At 41.9% G+C, this 18,882-nt stretch overlaps 5 protein-coding genes across 7 annotated transcripts in view; 4 read left to right on the top strand and 1 right to left on the bottom strand.

Moving 5' to 3' along the window:
* The first annotated feature begins 306 nt into the window (after positions 1 to 306).
* Positions 307 to 1,579, top strand: LOC108040805 (serine protease grass-like). 2 transcript variants are annotated; one of them, XM_044461737.1, is made up of 5 exons: positions 307 to 603; positions 662 to 713; positions 772 to 965; positions 1,048 to 1,451; positions 1,510 to 1,579. In XM_044461737.1, exons 1-4 carry the CDS (start codon positions 321 to 323, stop codon positions 1,443 to 1,445), a joined length of 927 nt encoding a protein of 308 aa, XP_044317672.1. In that variant the 5' UTR covers positions 307 to 320; the 3' UTR covers positions 1,446 to 1,451; positions 1,510 to 1,579. The 2 variants fall into 2 exon arrangements, with proteins under 2 accessions (XP_044317672.1, XP_016973904.1); XM_017118415.2 differs by having other exon boundaries at positions 1,048 to 1,579.
* A 365-nt stretch (positions 1,580 to 1,944) lies between these two features.
* Positions 1,945 to 3,186, top strand: LOC108040797 (serine protease grass-like). The gene is made up of 4 exons (XM_017118406.2): positions 1,945 to 2,213; positions 2,272 to 2,323; positions 2,375 to 2,568; positions 2,651 to 3,186. Exons 1-4 carry the CDS (start codon positions 1,955 to 1,957, stop codon positions 3,040 to 3,042), a joined length of 897 nt encoding a protein of 298 aa, XP_016973895.1. The 5' UTR covers positions 1,945 to 1,954; the 3' UTR covers positions 3,043 to 3,186.
* Positions 3,187 to 3,225: 39 nt separating this feature from the next.
* Positions 3,226 to 5,463, top strand: LOC108040795 (serine-threonine kinase receptor-associated protein). Its single transcript, XM_017118405.2, has 2 exons — positions 3,226 to 4,266; positions 5,349 to 5,463. The coding sequence occupies exon 1, from the start codon at positions 3,232 to 3,234 to the stop codon at positions 4,204 to 4,206; it is 975 nt and encodes a 324-aa protein (XP_016973894.1). The 5' UTR covers positions 3,226 to 3,231; the 3' UTR covers positions 4,207 to 4,266; positions 5,349 to 5,463.
* A 3,564-nt stretch (positions 5,464 to 9,027) lies between these two features.
* Positions 9,028 to 12,807, top strand: LOC108040848 (cyclin-dependent kinase inhibitor 1). The gene is made up of 3 exons (XM_017118495.2): positions 9,028 to 9,810; positions 9,868 to 10,268; positions 11,626 to 12,807. Exons 1-3 carry the CDS (start codon positions 9,647 to 9,649, stop codon positions 11,784 to 11,786), a joined length of 726 nt encoding a protein of 241 aa, XP_016973984.1. The 5' UTR covers positions 9,028 to 9,646; the 3' UTR covers positions 11,787 to 12,807.
* Positions 12,808 to 13,104: 297 nt separating this feature from the next.
* The window catches only part of LOC108040847 (death-associated protein kinase related), a 28,432-nt gene continuing 22,654 nt past the window's right edge, over positions 13,105 to 18,882 (bottom strand). For both annotated transcript variants that reach the window (XM_017118494.2, XM_017118493.2), the window contains exons 5-10: positions 18,205 to 18,442; positions 18,033 to 18,136; positions 17,095 to 17,247; positions 16,722 to 17,004; positions 15,917 to 16,094; positions 13,105 to 14,692 (exon numbers count right to left, since the gene is read on the bottom strand). In XM_017118494.2, coding sequence (XP_016973983.1) covers positions 13,269 to 14,692; positions 15,917 to 16,094; positions 16,722 to 17,004; positions 17,095 to 17,247; positions 18,033 to 18,136; positions 18,205 to 18,442 — 2,380 coding nt within the window. In that variant the 3' untranslated portion in view covers positions 13,105 to 13,268. The remainder of the gene's footprint in view (positions 14,693 to 15,916; positions 16,095 to 16,721; positions 17,005 to 17,094; positions 17,248 to 18,032; positions 18,137 to 18,204; positions 18,443 to 18,882) is intronic.

Genomic DNA, 18,882 nt, shown 5'->3' with positions numbered 1-18,882 from the left:
TTCTGTCATGTCGATAAAACATTTTCAATCGAAGAACGAACTTTATAAAATAAAACGTATTTTATAAAAACGTATTTTATAAAAAACTAAGTTGTTCTTGGAAACTGATTTTCTATCAATTTAACTATATTGCTGATAATAAAATAAATGTTATATATGTTTTGTACTTATCAGCCGTTTAAGTCATAATTACACATTTATTTTTCTTGGAACTTTCACAGTGATTCCATAAAGAGATAAGCAGGGTTATTAAAACGCAGTCTCCATATGGAAAATTGCACTCGAAAGGTTTTCAGTCTCTTTCGATCTGAGCTTGAATCATGAACTGTTCTCTCGCGATTTTCACCCTGCTTTGGGCTTTCATCTGGCTATATATTCCTGAATCTGAAGCCAGGATTAAAGACCCTAGGGAGCGCAGGGTATACCAAAAACTGAAGCAACAGGATTGCGGAGTCCTAACGGATGTAATTCCAACCCAAAGACTTCGCCGAAGGATCATTGGTGGCGGGAAATCTTCCCTGATGTCTCAACCTTGGATGGCGTTTCTCTATGTATCAAATAATTTGGAGATGTGTCGCTGTGGAGGAACTCTTATCTCAGCACGTATGTATAGTGAATAAATACTATATATTCCTTTACTATTTCTTTGTTTTAAATCTAGGCTTCGTTTTAACTGCTGCACATTGCATTAAATTGTGTCCCAAGACTGAGGAGTAAGTAAGACTGACAAAAATTCTTCTACTTTTATTTCTGACCCTAATTTTTCACCAGATTAAGAGTGCGGCTGGGGGAGCTCGACTTGAATACCTCTACCGACTGCACAACCTACGATTATCAACCGATTTGTGCCCCTCCCGTAGAGGAGTATACTATAGAAAAATGGACTGTTCACGAGGACTTCGACCTGTTTTCTGGTTGGAATGATGTTGCCCTGCTAAGACTTAGTAGGAAAGTGATCTTCAAAGGTAAGAAATCTTTAATTAATAATATTAAAAGTTGGTATATGAGTTGTTAAGAAGTTTTGTGATACTTTTACAACCTTTCCAGATCACATTCGACCTATTTGTCTGCCCCTAAACTACGATCTCCTGAAGTTTACCTCTTCGATAGGAGAAACCTACCTTGCGGTGGGTTGGGGAAAAATGGAGGACCAGGACTTTGCCAACAGTACCATGGAGGTTTATATAAATACGAAGGAGTGCTCCGGCGGCAGGGACAGTTCGTTTCTATGTGCCGATGGATTATACGTGGACACCTGCACTGGCGACTCAGGAGGTCCGCTCACCCGGTCCGCTTTGTATTTTGGCGCCGTTCGAACGGTTCAATTTGGAGTGGTCAGCACTGGGAGCAATGCCTGTGGAGCTGGGCAGAATGCTTACTACATGGATGTACCCACCTTTGTGCCGTGGATACTCGCCAAACTAGCAGAGTTCCCGAATTTGTAGGATAAGGTAAACTAAATCTCGTGGAATCATGCGACATTTAATAACTAAATGAACTTGATTATAGAAGGCTAGATGCATTATCAATAACTCAATAAAATATTTTGCTGATTATGGCGGTTATTACTTCTACAATATCATTAATGTTTTACTCTATAAAAAAGGGAATACGACTTATGTTATATTTAAATACCTTGATTTTTGTGGGAAAGTCAAAATAAATTTAAGAAACTTTTAAAAACTTGATAGCTTATAAGCAAACCTATTGATTATATTACTTTAAGAATCTTTCTCAAAAAAAAGTGTTTAGGAAATGTAGTGGAAAAATATAGATATAATTCATTTTTGTTGTTTACTAATAACCTGCTGTCATAATTAGGCGTTTGCCCCTTAATTATTGTTTGCAGTGAATCTAATCGCATTGACTTCATAGGGCGATAAGGCAGTGAAAATTTTGAGAAAGAAAAGTGCGATTGAAAGGCTTTCAGTCTGTTTCGAACTGAGCTGGAATCATGAACAGATCGTTCGCTACTTTTTCCCTAGCTTGGGCAATCTTCTGCCTAATTAATTCATCTGACGCAGGAAGGGCTTTCGAGCAACTGAGGCAACAGGATTGCGGAGTCCTACCGAACACAACTATCACCCAAAGACTTCACTCAAGGATCTATGGTGGCAAGCCATCCTTCTTGATGACCCAACCCTGGATGGCGTTTATCTATATACCAAATAATTTGGAGACTTGCCGATGTGGAGGATCTCTTATCTCACAGCGTATATATAGTTGAAAATATATAATTCAAAATATTAATATTTTCTTGCTTAATTTAAGGCTTTGTTTTGACTGCTGCGCATTGTTATGAAATGTGCCCTAAGCCCAGCGAGTATGTAAGATTAATATATTTCTTCCCAGATTAACCCAGATTCTTAAACAGATTACGAGTGCGGCTGGGAGAGTTCGACTTAAATTCCTCAACTGATTGCATTACATTTGGTTATAAACGGATTTGTGCCCCACCCGTAGAGGAATTCGCGATAGAAAGATGGATTATTCACGAGGGGTTTAATGTCTTTACTCCTGGGTATGATATTGCTCTGGTGAGACTTGATCAGATAGTGGTCTTCAAAGGTAAGAAATCCAAGCTGTTAACTGGTTATATATTTATTAGCGCTTTTTGTGATTTTTCATTTCAAAATACATTTTACTTCAGATCACATTCGACCCATTTGCCTTCCCTTGACCGAAGATCTTCAGGCCTACACCTCGGTCATCGGAAATCCCTATAAGGCTGTGGGCTGGGGATTAACGGAAAATGGTATTTCTTCCATCATATTGATGGAGGTCGAAATAGACACGGATAGGTGTCCCAACGGCGAGGACAGTTCGTTTTTGTGCGCCAATGGAAACGATGTGGACACCTGCAGAGGTGACTCAGGTGGGCCGCTCGTCATGTCACGTAATTATTTTGGCACCAGCGGAAATGTCCAATATGGAGTGACTAGCAGCGGGCACACTGAGTGTGGAGCTGGTCGAGGAGCCAGCTACATGAATGTATCCAGCTTTATGCCCTGGATAATCGCCAAGCTAGAAGCTTTTCCTTAACTAAGTTTTTGTGCTATTTAGAAATAAGATAACAACCTTTGAATTTGTTGTTACTAAAGTCTAAGCAAATTTGGAAAAGCCGTAAATAAACTTTCTTGCAGTCGAGGTCTTTCTAGCAGGGAATTCCTCCAAATAAACAACCTATTTTTGGCTATTAATTACGCAGAATAATTCCACATAATAAATAAGATGATGGATCAAGAGACTTGCATATATTGTGAAGGTCACACGGACGCAGTAGTGGACCTGTCCTTCAGCAAGGACCTTGGATCTGGCTTTTGCATGGCCTCCGCGGGACTCGATGGATTGGTAATGCTGCGACATGGGGACACAGGCAAAGGCATTGGATCACTGCGAAAGCACAGAGAGGCAGTGTGGAGCGTGTCCTTGAGCGAGGATGGCAAGATGCTGGCCAGCGGCGGTGGCGATTGCACAGCTCGAGTCTGGGATGCCATCCTGGGCAGGCATCTGTCGAAGTTCAGGCATCCGGAGACAGTGGCCTGCTTGGAGTTGGATTCGCGGGGCCATCGCCTGGTGACCGGCTGCCTTGGTCTGGAGCCCGTCATCAACCTCTTCGACCTGCAAAGCTTGGACAAGACGCCCCTGATGTCCTTTCGGGGTCACCACCGCGGCGTGAGGGATCTGACCTTCTGCTTGGAGGAACGCTGCGTGCTCACCTCCTCCTACGATCGCCATGTGAAGTTGTGGGATTGCCTGAGTGGCCACAGGACCCACTCGATTGTCCTGCCGCACCATGTCAAGTCCATGGAGCTCCACCAGGGCGGGGAGATAGTGACCATCTCCTATGGCAATAGTCTGATCTTTCTGGACTCCAAGCAGTTCGAGGTACTAAAGCATCTCAAGATGGACTACAAAGTGACTGCGGCCACGCTGAGTCCCAACAAGGAAATCTACATATGCGGCAGCAACAAGGGTAGCGTCTACAAGTACAAGTATGCCACGGACATTATTGTGGAGTCCTACTTTCTGGTCGAAGGAATCGAGGTTTGCTCCTTGAAGTTCAGTGCGGCCGGCGAGGTATGTGCCATTGGGGCAATGGATGGAACAACCATACTGTGGCGACAGAACAAGGACAGGAAGTATGGTCTCTGGAATACTTTAACTTCATCGGACGAAGATGATGAGGATGACTCCATCAGTTAAATGCCACTGCACAACTGTACTATGCCCGCTTTTCATTAGACTTTGAATCGGGTTCTCGTTATACCCTTGCAGAGGGTATTATAATTTTGGTCAAAAGTGTGCAACGCAGTGAAGGAGACATCTCCGACCATATAAAGTATATATATTCTTGATCAGGATCACCTCCTGAGTTGATATAGCCATGTCCGTCTGTCCGTCTGTCCGTCTGTCCGTCTGTCCGTCTGTCCGTCTGTCCGTCTGTCCGTCTGTCCGTCTGTCCGTCTGTCTGTTTCTACGCAAACTAGTCTCTCAGTTTTAAAGCTATCGGATTGAAACTTTGCACACACCCTTCTTTCCTTTGCACGCAGTATATAAGTCGGAACGGCCGGGATCGGCCGACTATATCCTATAGCTGCCATATAACTGATTGATCGGAAATGCCATAACTTTCGTGTTTGTAAAGTTAGGAAGTTGGGATTTTCTATGGGTTTTATATTTGGCCAATCAATCCGACCTACCAAATTTCATAAGGATCGGCCGACTATATCCTATAGCTGCCATATAACTGATTGATCGGAAATGCCATAACTTTGGTGTTTGTAAAGTTAGAAAGTTGGGATTTTCTATGGGTTTTATATTTGGCCAATCAATCCGACCTACCAAATTTCATAAGGATCGGCCGACTATATCCTATAGCTGCCATATAACTGATTGATCGGAAATGCCATAACTTTGGTGTTTGTTAAGTTAGGAAGTTGGGATTTTCTATGGATTTTATTTTTGGCCAATCAATCCGACCTACCAAATTTCATAAGGATCGGCCGACTATATCCTATAGCTGCCATATAACTGATTGATCGGAAATGCCATAACTTTGGTGTTTGTAAAGTTAGGAAGTTGGGATTTTCTATGGATTTTATTTTTGGCCAATCAATCCGACCTATCAAATTTCATAAGGATCGGCCGACTATATCCTATAGCTGCCATATAACTGAACGATTGGAAATGCCATAACTTTGTTGTTGTTAAAGTTAGGAAGTTCGGATTTTTTATGAGTATTAAGAATGCATCATATGAATAATTTTGGAGAATATAATTTACAGAGTATTCTGCAAGGGTATATCAACTTCGGCTCCGCCCGAAGTTAGCTTTCCTTTCTTGTTTTTGGTTAATTTCGTTTTTTGTTCAGTTGCTCCTCGTTCCCCATAATCGAAATCAGAAAAGGGTCACGTTCCTTTTCCCTTTAATAAATTTGTTTTGTGATTGAAAACCCCCAAATGCTCGCGAGATCTACCTGCCTTTTATGGGCTATGTGCCTTTGTGCCCTTTTCCAACCTGTTTTTGTGGATGATTTTCGAAAGGATTTCGGTTATTTTCTACGTTGACCGATCGCCGACGCTGATTGCCTCGCTGCTTTATGGCGTTTCTCACCCGATGCAGTCATAAATGCGTTTTTATTATTATTTGAGTTTGGTCGTTGAGTCGGGGAGCGAAGTCCCCTCAAATAACGAATATGTATCCAAAAGTGACTGAGGTTTTCCTCCTTTTTTTTTGGGGTAGTTCGGCGGCAGATAGCATATACAAATACCGAGGGCCCAGGAGATACATCTCTGACTGATCTGCTTTCCCGACCTGAGATTCATTGCGACTTGACAACTTCTTGACTCCATGCCTCTGTTTGTTTTTCTTTCCTTGGGTTCGCTCTGCTCAAATGGTTTTCCATAAATATTTATAATTTCTTGGCTGATAAAACGAGTTCCTCGCATCATGCTGAGCCAACGTATTTTCGGAAACACGTTTTCCACGCGTTTACCAGGAACAGGAAACCTTTTCACACAACCTCCTTGGGTGTTTGTCCACCGAGTCGTCTGACTGTTTCAATAAAATGAGTTGTCATGCTAGATTTCTCTGCGGTCAGCACAAGTGCCTTTCGTTGATTGATGATCTAAACGGAAAGTAGCACAGTAGCCGCAGGATCAGCAAAGGATTAGCCTATACGGTAGCCAGTCCAAATATTTGCATACTTGCCCGACTATTTGCATTCCACTTTGAAAGATATCCATCAATAGGTCCTCGATCTGACCGCAATTTGTCCGAGCAAAAGATGCAAGATAAGTAAAAGTCATTTATAAATGTCCTGCGCAGAGATTTCGTAATATTAATGATTGGTCATTTGCCAGGGAGAAATGCATTGTAACACTTGGAGTAGATCGCCTAGCCAGTTTTTGTGTTTTGATTGGGATCACAGCGATTAAGGTTGCGATGTGAGATATATAAATGATTTTCCTGCTCAGAGGAGTGTCTGTTGGTCAGCAGAAGGGTAGGAGATATTGCTGTAATTAATGCCTGGATCTTAAACTGAATAGATCATTCATTTTCCCAAAAATATTCTAGAAATTAAAAAACGATTAATATGTAAGAATATTTTAGGTCTTTGTATTACTGCTTATTCGTTTCTTGTTTCTTTTATGTTTAACTAACCAAAGGATATATTTCTTACTGGTTATTTTACCTCCCCTTTATTAGTTATTATTCCTAAATGAAACACTCCCACAACAAGTTGGGCTGAACCCTCGAAATGTCTTTAGTCGTATAGCACACCTGCCTAGCAAAATTTTCGAAATTGCGGTCACAGTTCCGTGAGTTGAACAGTTTTTATGGTAATTTCCTTACGGAACCAAGAATATTTGAAAAATATCTTACGGCAATTTCGAGCGTTACTTAGCTGGTTGGTCATGCTCGCTGAACATTAGCACCCCCACCGGAACACGTGGCACATCGGACCAGGTTCTCGACTATATGGTACTATATAGATACTTATGGAGTGGGATATCTTGGGCCTCCTCCTGGGGTGAATTGGGCTGAGTTGGTGGTGTGCTGGGTTTTTAGGAGATAAGAAGCGTTGCATTCGAAATGAGTGTAACGTATATTTTATACAAGACCAAACAGGACAGGACTTTGTCAAGGTTTCAATAGATACGAGATAAGGTTTTACAAACCGCGACCTTTGGCTAGGAAGCGATGATGATGTTTACCTAGGTCTTATCTTCTTAGGGGGGATAGTTACATAAGTGCATAATGGAGAGTAGCCGATAAGATCCAATCCAACCAGCATTAGAGACTCCAATCAACCAAATACCTTGATTATCATATAATGCCCGCACGTTCCATGGGACAATCCTTTTAAGGATCTGCCCCTATAAACGGGGACACTTGAGAACTGCGTTTTCCACCTCTTTTCTACGCCTTTTTTCGTTTCATTTTTCCGCGTGTGTTGACACAACCCATATAAACCAGGATATCCTGCTCGGGAGGAAATTACTTAAAGGGATCACGAACTCTTCCCCCTTTCGAAAAACTCCTTCTTGAGTTGTTTATGTTTTCAGGCATGACTGCAACCGAACGCCAGTAGAATTCTCAAATTTGTTATAAAGTGTGTAAATTCACGTTGCTTTTCTTTTTGAGGGGAGGGTGTGTCCCATAAACAGAAAACCGAACCACAAGGGATCAGATCGGATCGGATCGTATGGGAGTGGAGAAAGAAGAATTATGGATGATGCTGCCTAATCGAACGGTCGTCAAACGATCTCTGCCTTTTTTGGGGTGATTGCACTCAGTTTTTTCTTGTGTTTTTTTTCTCGGGTTTTTGTGTGGAAAGCCAAGAGGTTTTTCTATTATTTCGTTGAGTGCAAAGGACAAAGCAAATGATGTCTTTAGACTACGAATTTGACTTCCAACGTTTTGTTCCTTTTCTCTCCTTTTTATTTAATTGGATTTGTGCAAACAATATAAATCTCGTTTTATTGCTTCGGTAGTGTAATTTAATTTTTTACGATTTTGCACAAGAATAGGGAAAAACTTTTGGAAAATGCAGCATGAAATGAGCAGAAAACTTTGGTACTTAAAAAAGTGAGGCATAACGGAAATTTGAAATATCCATATTGCTTTGGGAACTCAATGAGGAAATTTAAAATACATATGTATACATGGGATTTATCTACTGGACCAGTGCCCCACATTGCAAGCGCTATTTTCCCCTTGGCAACACAAGGAAAGTGAAAAGAATCGGTGCCCCAAATTGCCCCCTGCCACGCCCCTTCGACAGCTAAAAATCCAGTTTGAAGCCAAACAAACCGAAGCCAAAACATTTTTTTATTTTTATACATATCTTCCCATCGCAATCGCAACCAAAAGTACAGCTCCACCGATGCAACAACAAACAAAAAGGCAGCGAACACGCGGATGGAAAAGAGAGAGATGGGAGATAGAGATAGAGAGAGAGACGGGGAGATACAGAGTGAGAGAGAAAGGTGGAGTTAGGCCGACTATTTTGATATGCTCTATCAGGGAACTTAATAAAGTTTTATGTTTCAGTTTAACTTTCGAATCATCGAATTATCAATTTAAGTAGTTGATATTATACCATTACCCATTAATTGACATTCATAGATAATAACTTGACTACTATTTTGCTTAGCTGAAACTTTAGTATTTCAATGATTGGTTTTAAAGAATAACTGAAATAAACAACTTAAGAATATTTGGAACATGATCTACAACATATTCCTCTTAACTAAAGTTCAATTTGCCTAATAGTATTTTATATTTTGAAGGTATCTTTTAATATATCAAAGAAGTGCATTGCCCTTTCGATATTACATCGAATAAAAAGCGCATTCAAACCCAAACGTTCTGCTCTCTTTCTCCATCTCTTTCGTTCTCTGATCATTTTGAAATCGAGGGTTGCTACACAGAGAGCGCGAACCGCATTGGATTTTAGACTGGCAACGCCGAGTGGTGGTTGTTTGACGTTTGCTTTTGCTCTGTGTTTTATTTATCATTTATTCGTTTCTCTGAGTTCGTCGAGAGCGGTTCGCCCCGATCGGTAGCGCTATATCCTAAATATATCCAGTGCGCAGTGCGCTAAGTACCCGAAAAAGTCAACAAACTTCGCTCTTACAACGACTGCAAGTTGTATAAATAAACAAACTACTAAAAGTGCTGCCACAGGGCGTTCATACAATTTAAAACTCATAAGAGAGTCACAAACGATCGTTTTGTCAGTGGAATTGCAGTGTAGTGTGCTTAAACCACCAACCGCAAACCGTAACCAAGTGCTATTAAACCAAGGCCTTTGTTTATAATAAATTTATAAACAATTGCAGTGTGAAATTTCACTTTTGAAGGCAGCAAAAAGCTTAAAAAAAGGCTGCCCCATAAACGCACACACAGGCACATTCGCTCTCCCACACACTCACACACACGAACGTGTGGAGACTGTGATTTGTATTCGTGTGGAGACTGCTCTTTGGCTCTCTTTTGGGGCCCGAAAACAAAGTTTTGGCGCCAAAAGTTTGACAGTTCGCTTTGGCGTGCGATTCGCAAACAAGTGGCAAGAAAACTGCGTCTCAAAACAGACCAGAAAAACACTAGAGCAACGAAAAACAAAAATATAGACAACATGGTCAGTGCCCGAGTTCTGAATCCAGCGATGCTCAGCGAGTTCTGCAAGATGAGCAGCAGTCCGGCGGTGAGTCGCAATCTGCCCTGCGGTCGCCAACTGAATCGCATCAAGCGTGACCTTTTTGGCAGCTCCAAATCCGCCGAGGGTGCAACCAACAAAACGTGAGTTCCGGGAATAACCCTTGCATTTACCCATAACTAATCTAATTTTACTTGTAGACCCTTCAATGCCGAACTGGAGCGCCATCAAGAATTGGCTACGCAAAAGTGGGGATTCGACTTCCGCGCCGGCTGCCCTTTGACCGAAAAATCCTCCTTCATCTGGGAGCGCGTCAGCTTCCAGGAGTCTAGCTTCGCCCCGGAGATGTACACCCTCACCAGGGCCGCCCACGTTCGTCCCTCCGCCGACAGCAACCCCAGCGACATGGACGTCCTGGTCAACGAGCGCTCCGAGCGCGAAAACTTCGGCTCCAACCTGGTAAACTCCTCGATGGAGTCCAACACGGACAACGACTCCTGCTACGACTCACAGGACGAGTCGCTGACGACGCGGTTTACCTCCTCCAACCTGGCCAGCACCTCCTCGATAGTCCTGCGCAAGCGACAGCCCAAAATCACAGGTTAGTACCGCCCAGGGTTGGTTATATACCACTCATTGATCAGCGGAGCTTGACGGTTCCCAGGGTCAGGCTTGATTGCATTTCGATAGACGTTACAAATTGGTTTCCCATAGCTTTTAGTTCTTGTACTGTTTTAGTTTTGTTTATTTTCGGTTCCCAGATGAAAGTTGATGGAGTTTTTTTTGCCGAATTTTAATCAGAATATAAAACTAGTATTGAATTGACTGTTAAAATACATTTTTAAGATTTATTCAGGAAGTTTTTTTTAATCTAAAAATGAATTAGTAATTTATTGCTGATTCTTCCTTGAGCTTACAGCAAAACTTTATTTCAATGCATACAAAAATATAAATTAAGTTCAATGGTCAAACATAGCGGCTTTTCGGTTTCAAATAGGGTTGTTCGATTGCTTTCACATATTGTTTAAGTCCACTCCCTCAACATTTTTTGTTTATTTTCACATCCCAGGGAATAGGTACCCTTTAGTAGTGGGCGTTTCTCGTGGAACTTAAACCCAAATTATAGCAATTAGCCAATGCTTTGTGGGAGATTTATTTTTGTCCGAAAGGGTTAGGCACTCCAAAGCTGTCTGCAGCTGTTACAGCTCTTCATCTCCAAAAACCGAACGATTCTGATCTGATCCCCGGCTGAGCGGGGGTTGGTTTCCAGATCGATCGCATGCGGGCTGGATGGCTGCATCTATAAATGCCAACAGCTGTGACTCCGCTTTGTCTATGGCCTGACCTCATTACAGAAAACGAGAGAGGGGTCTGGGGATCGGCTTTCAATGCACCACCATCCAGAGTCCGTGGCCTTATCAAACCTCCCTTTGATTGTTTTGTACTCTGCGTTTTTTATATGCCACTCGCATGCATGTGTAATTATAATCGTAAAAAGTGTCTGTTCGGGGCATTATAAATGCACCCGCATTGGGTGACCAGTTGTGAAGCCTCTGAAGCCCTTAAAGCCCTGACTCACTGTACTTTTGATGTACTTTTTGCTACTTTGGCCAGTAAGCTAGAGAACGTAATTTATGCAGCTATGCACCACCACTCTTGCTTTCATTGGACTACCTGAAAAACAGGCTAAAGACCGACTGTGTCTGGCTGCCGTCTGGCATTTATTTGCTACCCCTGTGTGGATCTGCAACCCTCTGTTAGGGAACTGATGCCGGCCACGTGCCACAATCTGAAAATCTACCCGAAACCGAAATCAAAATGTGCAAAAACAGGCGGCGCCTGCTGTTTAGGGATCAATGACATGGGAACGAGGATAACCGGAAGTGCAGCAGCTGACTTTGATTTGGCGATCACACGAAACATGTAATAATAACTCCCATTTTCTCTTCTGTTTGCAGAATTCATGAAGGAGCGCAAGCGTTTGGCTCAGGCCCCCAAGAAACTATCGCCCGCAAAGCGTCTGCGCACCAGCTCACCCAGTTCATCCGCCAGTTCCAGCGGAGGATTCGCTTTGGGGACGCATTTCGGGGCGATGCTGAAGCGCCCGCGCCACAACTAAAACTTCAGATTCGCTGGCCAACCCACTGAATTGCAATTTGTAATTTTATATGATTTTTTTATAAGCCACTGCGATTGTGTAGTATTTCCTAATTTTTTATTACGAACCTTTTATGCAGTGCAAGGGCGACAGTTGCGAATATTAATCGTTAGTCTTCAACTACTCGTAACCAGTAATTAGTTGTAAGCCAGCCAGTAAGCTCGAGCTACATGAAACTTTTTAGATTTCTCTAGTGAGAAATGCCATAAACTAAGTGATTAGTTCTTAACAACAACCAACTATTGAACTAGAAGAGAGAGAGACCGCAAGCTAAATGGAATTAGTCTTAACTATCTTGAAGCCAAACGAAATTTAACCTTTATAACGATGGAATACTAACTTTACATAACTTTGTAAAATCCTAGCAAATTTCTCCGGCAACTTTTGCATTAGAAATTTGCCGGGAGAGAACAAAACTCATCCCTTCTCTGCCCTCTAAGTTAACCCAAACTGAAACTCAGGGCAGAGCAGAATTGAATTTTGTTTTGCACTTTGAAGGCGCTAAAACGGAGCCACAATGAGCCGGTTTTTGGTTCATTGCCGCCTTGTTTTTTCGACCCACTAACATTGTCCCCAATTCGACCAGTGGAAAACAAACGAAAAAAAAAGAGGAATGCCTTTGAATTATTTTCGTCAATTTCTGCATGTTTGGATGCCATTTATTCGATGGCCGCCAAATGCACACAAATTGTCGAGCTCTCATTTCTTAACCAGTGGTAAAAATGTATTTTATGATTTGCTATGATCTCTGGCAAATTATGAAAACACTTTTGCCTAAAACTATCATGTACAAATACTAGATAACTATACTATACACATAGGCAGAGCCTATTTTTCATAACATTTATACAAAGCATCTATTTGTAAGGCCTAACTAAGAACAAAATCCAAAGTATTCTCCTAATATTTATATGTATAGATACTTTATGTATAATTAAATCATACACAACTCATACTTCAATAAACAAAACACAAAACACAACGCCCAATGTTCTCTTTAAAAATTGAAAAGAAAAACCCAAAAATCGCTGCATTTAATCATTTACATGTTTGTTTGTTATTGATTGACTCTAATTCCTAACCATTGCTTTGGTTGTAGCCGTAGATGTAAAGCGTAGTTTATTTAAATAATTTTGTACATTTTATAAGTTAATCTTTGTTTTTTCCGCAATAAATTGTTTTTGATTTTTTTAGTTGGTAGTAATTTAATATTTGTTTTTAATTTTTAGGTTTCAATGGGGGCTTATATAAATTCGGGAACCCAAACAACAGAAACCAATCATATTTAGGCTTTTATTTAATAATTTATTGCTTACATCAAGTACATAAATATTAATTTGTTTCAATCGCATTGTAGTTTTACATAAGTTCCATTTGGTTGATCTGTTTTCTACATATAAATATATATATCGGATATATACAGTGGACTCCGGAGCTGTGCGCCTACTTCCCCGCCGCCTTCTCCTCCAACTGGGCCTGAATGTTGCGGACATTGTTCCCACCTCCATTGTGATTGTGCCGCTGGAAGAAAGCATTGATGGAGCTCATGGAGCGGTACTCCAGATTGTCGCTGACATGCCAATCCACACTGATGCTCTGGTGACGACCCACCGGGTTGCGGCTGCGGGTCTCGTTGTACTTCTCCAGCAGATGCAGCAGGCAATCCTTGGTGGTGTTGGCCGCCTCCTCCAGGTTCACGGTCTGGTGGGTATCCGGCAGTCCCACCGGCACATCCCTACTCATCTGGTTTATCCGGAACTTGGCTCGTCGACTGCTGGCTGATTCGCTGCTGGCGCTGTTGGAGATTTGGTTGTAGGTTTGGCTGCTGGCGCTGGAGGAGATTTGATTGCTTCCACCGGAGGAGATTTGATTGCTTCCGCCGGAGGAGATTTGGTTGCTGGCGGTGGAGGAGATTTGCTTGCTGGCGGTAGAGGAGATTTGGTTGCTGGCGCTGGAGGAGATTTGGTTCCTTGAGCTGGTGCTTGTGCTGCTGCTGCTGGAGATCACCTTCGAGGAGGTGGTGCTGGTTTTTTGTACATGCTGGCTGGTAAAGCTCCTGGCATTGGAACTGCTCACCGTTTGCACGCGAGATTGTGCCAGGGATTTGCTAGTGGAGCTGTTGCCATTGCTTAGCTTGGGGGTTTCCTCGATCGACTGCTGTAATCTCACAGACAGCGAACTGATCTTGGTCTTGCCCTGCCCATCATCATAGCTGCTCTGGCTCTGGGAACTGCTGCTGGCCTGGCTGAGGAGTCCTCCCTTCGCAGTGGGACGATTCCAGCTGCTGCTGGAGGTGCTTTTGCTGGTCCATCTATTGCCGTCCTGGCTGACCTCGGAGGTTTTACTAGATGTGCTGCCAGAGGGAGCAGGAGCAGGAGCAGCAGTTGGCGGAGCAGGAGGATCTGGCTTGGCTGCACTACTACTACTCCCATTGTTGTTGGCATCCCCGAGCTTGGTGTTGATCTCGGCCAGCATAAGCAGGTGATCGGACAGCTTCCGTATCTCATCCGCCAGATTCACTCGCTCTCCGGAACTGCGACGACCCAGGAGGTAAGTGGTATCCGAGTTCCTGCGGTCGAAGGTGTGCAGATAACTCTTCATGCTGCGCTGCTGCTGGGCGGTGGATTGACTGCCGGAGAACTCGTCGAAGTTCTCGTTGAACAGGTGCTGCGGCGTTGGCGTGGACGGACTGGAGGTGGCCACCGTCGGGAAAAGTTTCTCCCGGGATTCGTTGATGGGTGTGGCCACCGAATGGGGACTCTCGTTGTCCGCACTACGACATTCCTCCTCCTCCGGCAGATCCTCATCTTCACCTCGTTCGTCATCCGTCAAAGTGGAAATGGATTCGCAGGGCGACGGCGAACAAACTGTAAGTGAAGCAAAGTCTTAAAAGGATTCTCTAGAAGATCTAGTAAGTGTTTACAAAGAGATTATGGGGTTATTGCCAAAAATTACAGACGGATTAGTGTACATGAATGGGTAATTTACACACAGAAATATCATGCTTATGAGTTCAGAGAGTTGTGTAAAATGACTCTTAGAAACATCAAAATGTTCAGATAGGGTTAGAGTAAATGAGTGATTGTCTACATAAATTAGGCTATAAGTTAATAAAAGAAAGCAACAATATATATATATATATATAACAATTTTTATAGAACTTTTTTGCTTCATTTCTGAATTCCTAAAAATTACTATCCTAATATCCATTTCTAGTTGATAAAAAATGTGATCGAAAATATAAATAAAAAAAAAAGTTTTAGTTGAAAAAAATTTAATTGGGAAAAGATTTGTTGTATACTTTTTGAGAGATGCTTAGAAAACAAATTCTAAAGAAATTTCTAATTTAATATTCTCCCTGATGGACAAATTACAAATGAACATGAGACTGACTTTGGAATTTGACTGCGATCTCTGAGGATGATGGGTTTTCGGAGCTGGATGTTGGGCTTACCTGGCTGGCAGACCAGAAACTGTGGCTATACGAGTATGTGTGTCGATCTGAACCTGAACTGGGGATTGGGGTAATTCTGGGGGATTTGGATTTGGGAGTGGTATAGAGCGGAATTGAAAGAGTTTGTGGTTTGGTGGAGTTCGGTTTCTCGTCTCGAAGAAACTACAGAGAAGTATCATTGTGCTGGAGTTTGAATTATATTTTGGATATATTTTTCAGTAATTGTTTTTTTGTCAATGGCTGTCATTATCACAGTGTCAAAGTGGTTAATAGAGCTGGTCATCCGCTACAAGGATGCCAGGCACATTGCTTAATGCTAGGGTTACTTAAACATAAACAACAGTTCTGGCTGGCAAGCTGGTCCTCCCTCGTCCGGAAATATATAGAATTGTAGGATTGATTTAACCGAAGAGAAGGGGTTAACACACAGACAGAGACGGAAGAGAGATACAGACAGAGAGGGAGCTAGCCAGCTTGCTCCACATTCAAGTTAAGAACAACAATTAGTTTGACAAGTTAATCGTGTAATATACAAAGTCGATCCGGTTGCGGGATGCAGTTGGAGATGCGAGGCGGTCGCCTCATTTGCCGTGGATGAGGGCGTGTCGGTCACGCTGGCGCTGGGATCCGTACTCACCTCGGGACGAGGAGAGGCTGTCCTGGCCGTGGGTCCTCCGGGGATGCGGGTAGCTCGTCTCGCTCAGCGGAGCAATCACATTGCCCTCCACGTCGAACACGTACGGACTGTTCGGATGCGTCTCCCACCGCACGATGAAGTTCTTCAGGTTGTCCTTCGTGGCATCCAGCTCTTTGTTCTGCAAAAGGACAGTGATGCGAGAGGTACAATTACTATTCAGGAGTTTGCAAAATATTTCTAGGTATAGTCTATAATTTTCTGAAAACATTTTTGTTACATCAACTTAATGGCTGTTCTCCAAATGTTGGAAACAAATAAATTTATAAAATCATTAAATTTTAAATATACGAATAATAAAGATTAAAGCTGTTATATTGGACAACTTTTACAAGAAAATTCTTTTAAATTATGATTGAATAATTATAATAACTTCTAAAAAATTAAAGGTTCTAGATAATTTATTCTTAAAAATATATTCTAATCTTAAAAAGAAAAACTTTCAGCATGACAAGTTCTTAAAATGAAAATTAGTTTTCCAGTATTATAAAATATGATATATATTTAACTGATACAATTGTAAGCAATAAATCGTTTAAGAGACAGGAATGTTGTCATTAAATTGTAGGAGTAGACATTAGTCTAATAAGAATAAAATGCAAATATTTTTTAATTGATGTAATAAAATTAAGTTGATAACAATAATAAATTAATTAGGTACAAAATACCAAGCCTTTAAAATCTCTGGGAATCTGACACCAGGTAAATTGTTTGTTTGCCCGACAGGTCTCCTGCCCCAATTACTCACCTCCAGTTCGGCGGCGCTGCAGAGCTTGGCCAGCTCCTCGTCCTGCTGGCTATCCGCCTGCTTGGCCTGCTCCACCTCCGACTCCGCCTCCTCGTCGTCGTCCTCGATGGTTTCCGTGGAGTCCTCGGAGGACTCCGAGGGAGCCGTCACCGGAGACACCGACTTCAGGCGCGACTTGGACGCCGCGGAGGCGGCCTTTGTGATGGGCGTGGCTGTGGCGGCGGCGGCCGGCCGCTGCTGAAGCCATTTGTGTTTCATGCACTCGGCGGCTGTCATCCGGGTGCTGGGGGAATGGAAATGAAAATGGAAATGGAAATCCGGGAACGGGTTAGCAAGCAGACTCTAATTAGGGGAGAGCTCGAGAAACACCCACCCCAGGTCCTTCGCCAGCAACTTGGCTATGAAATCCAGACACTCGGGGGATATGCCATTAAAGCATTCATCCTCGAAATCGTATTTCGCAATGGTTACATTTGACATTGTTTCAATGTCGTTCTCGCCCATGAAAGGCGACAGTCCTGAGATGCTGTTTCCAACCACAACATATCGCATCATACGGGATTGTGTGTGAGTTTTTGAGGTGTGGGCGAGTCAATAAACATGAAATGTAAAAGCAGCGTAAGTAGAATAAATAAAAACACAAAACCAACACTTAATTAACTAAATTAAATTCGCTCGCACTCCTTTTGGACAAGAAGGAAGAGCAGTTTCAACAACCGCCCCTTTTGATTATCACATTTTTAGCTGGTACACATTTTTAATTGGTTTTCTCCCAAGCATTCTACCCTTAAGATATGAGTGCGGGTCTTGATTAAATTTCTAATTGCTCGGAGTACAACATAAATGGTTCGAAAATATTGCTTTGGCTCAAATCTAGGAAGTGGCAAAATCAACATCTTTGGAGATATTTTTATAATTTTAACAGAATGTGTTGAGCTCTTGGTAAGAACTTAGTAAGTAATTCAAAATTTTGCAAAAGTATAAGTTTGTATTACATTTATTGTAATGGAATTTAGAGACTTGAATAATAGAAAATATTTTATCTACATTTAAACTTGGATTTTTAGGATATGTATAATTTAAAATCTTTTTAAAACTTTAAAGAGTACTTATATTTGTATTAGACATTTAAAGTGTTCTATAATAAGTGAATAATATATTTTATTTACATTTGTATTAAACATTGTAAGAAATATAATATAGAGAACCTAAAAAACTATTTCAAGATGCTGTAGGATCAATAGCTTGTTCAGCTTTTAAACGTTTAGCTCAAAGTAATAATAGTTATTCTAAAATATTTGTAAAACTTACAGCACATAGCATATAACACCGACACTCCACATATCTGTTCCATAGGATATGCAGTCAAAGTTAACAACTTCTGGCGCCACAAACTCTGGTGTGCCGAAGAGAACCTAATATATAGTAAATATTAAAATATTAATTTTATTTAAAACCCTTTTTTTTATTTTTAATTACTCACCCTAAGACGCTTATCTGGATCAAATTTACGTGCTAGTCCGAAGTCAATGATCTTGATGCGATTGCCCTTCTGTGTGAGTACCAGAATATTCTCGGGCTTCAGATCCAGATGGACTATGCCATTGCCGTGGATAAAAGCCATGGCCTCACACACCTGGCGAATAAATACGCGGCAAACCCTTTCGGTCAGTACGAATTCATCGTCCACCACACGATCGAACAGTTCGCCACCTTCAATGCTGTGAAAATAACAAATGAATCCCCTGAATTAGAAAACCAGAAAAACAACAGAAAACAGAAATACATAAACTCCAAATAACGCAAAAGACAAAACATATCATGCAAACCAAGCACCATAAGCAGAGTTATCGCCTTTCAATTAGTCTCTCCTCCTCGTTTACCATAGGTTTTAGCTTCGTTTTTAGTTACCTTACCTGGCCCACTCTAAACTAGTTATGGTATTTACAAGAGTACCGATTGCTCTGCCAGAACACGAAAATCAGATAATCCATGAACATCCATCCGCCCGAGTGACGGGCATCAACTAACAGCATGCCGATTGGATTTGGAATCGGAGGGAATTATGTTCAGACACTCGACAAATGTCATCCCAGATTTTCCCCAAATGTTGACAGCAAAACACAACACATAAGCCCTCCCGTTCCTCCATCAGATGCTC

Source organism: Drosophila rhopaloa, unplaced genomic scaffold (genome assembly GCF_018152115.1).
Source record: "Drosophila rhopaloa isolate 14029-0021.01 unplaced genomic scaffold, ASM1815211v1 contig_115, whole genome shotgun sequence".
Taxonomy (NCBI): domain Eukaryota; kingdom Metazoa; phylum Arthropoda; class Insecta; order Diptera; family Drosophilidae; genus Drosophila; species Drosophila rhopaloa.
This window is presented reverse-complemented; position numbering and strand designations above follow the sequence as displayed.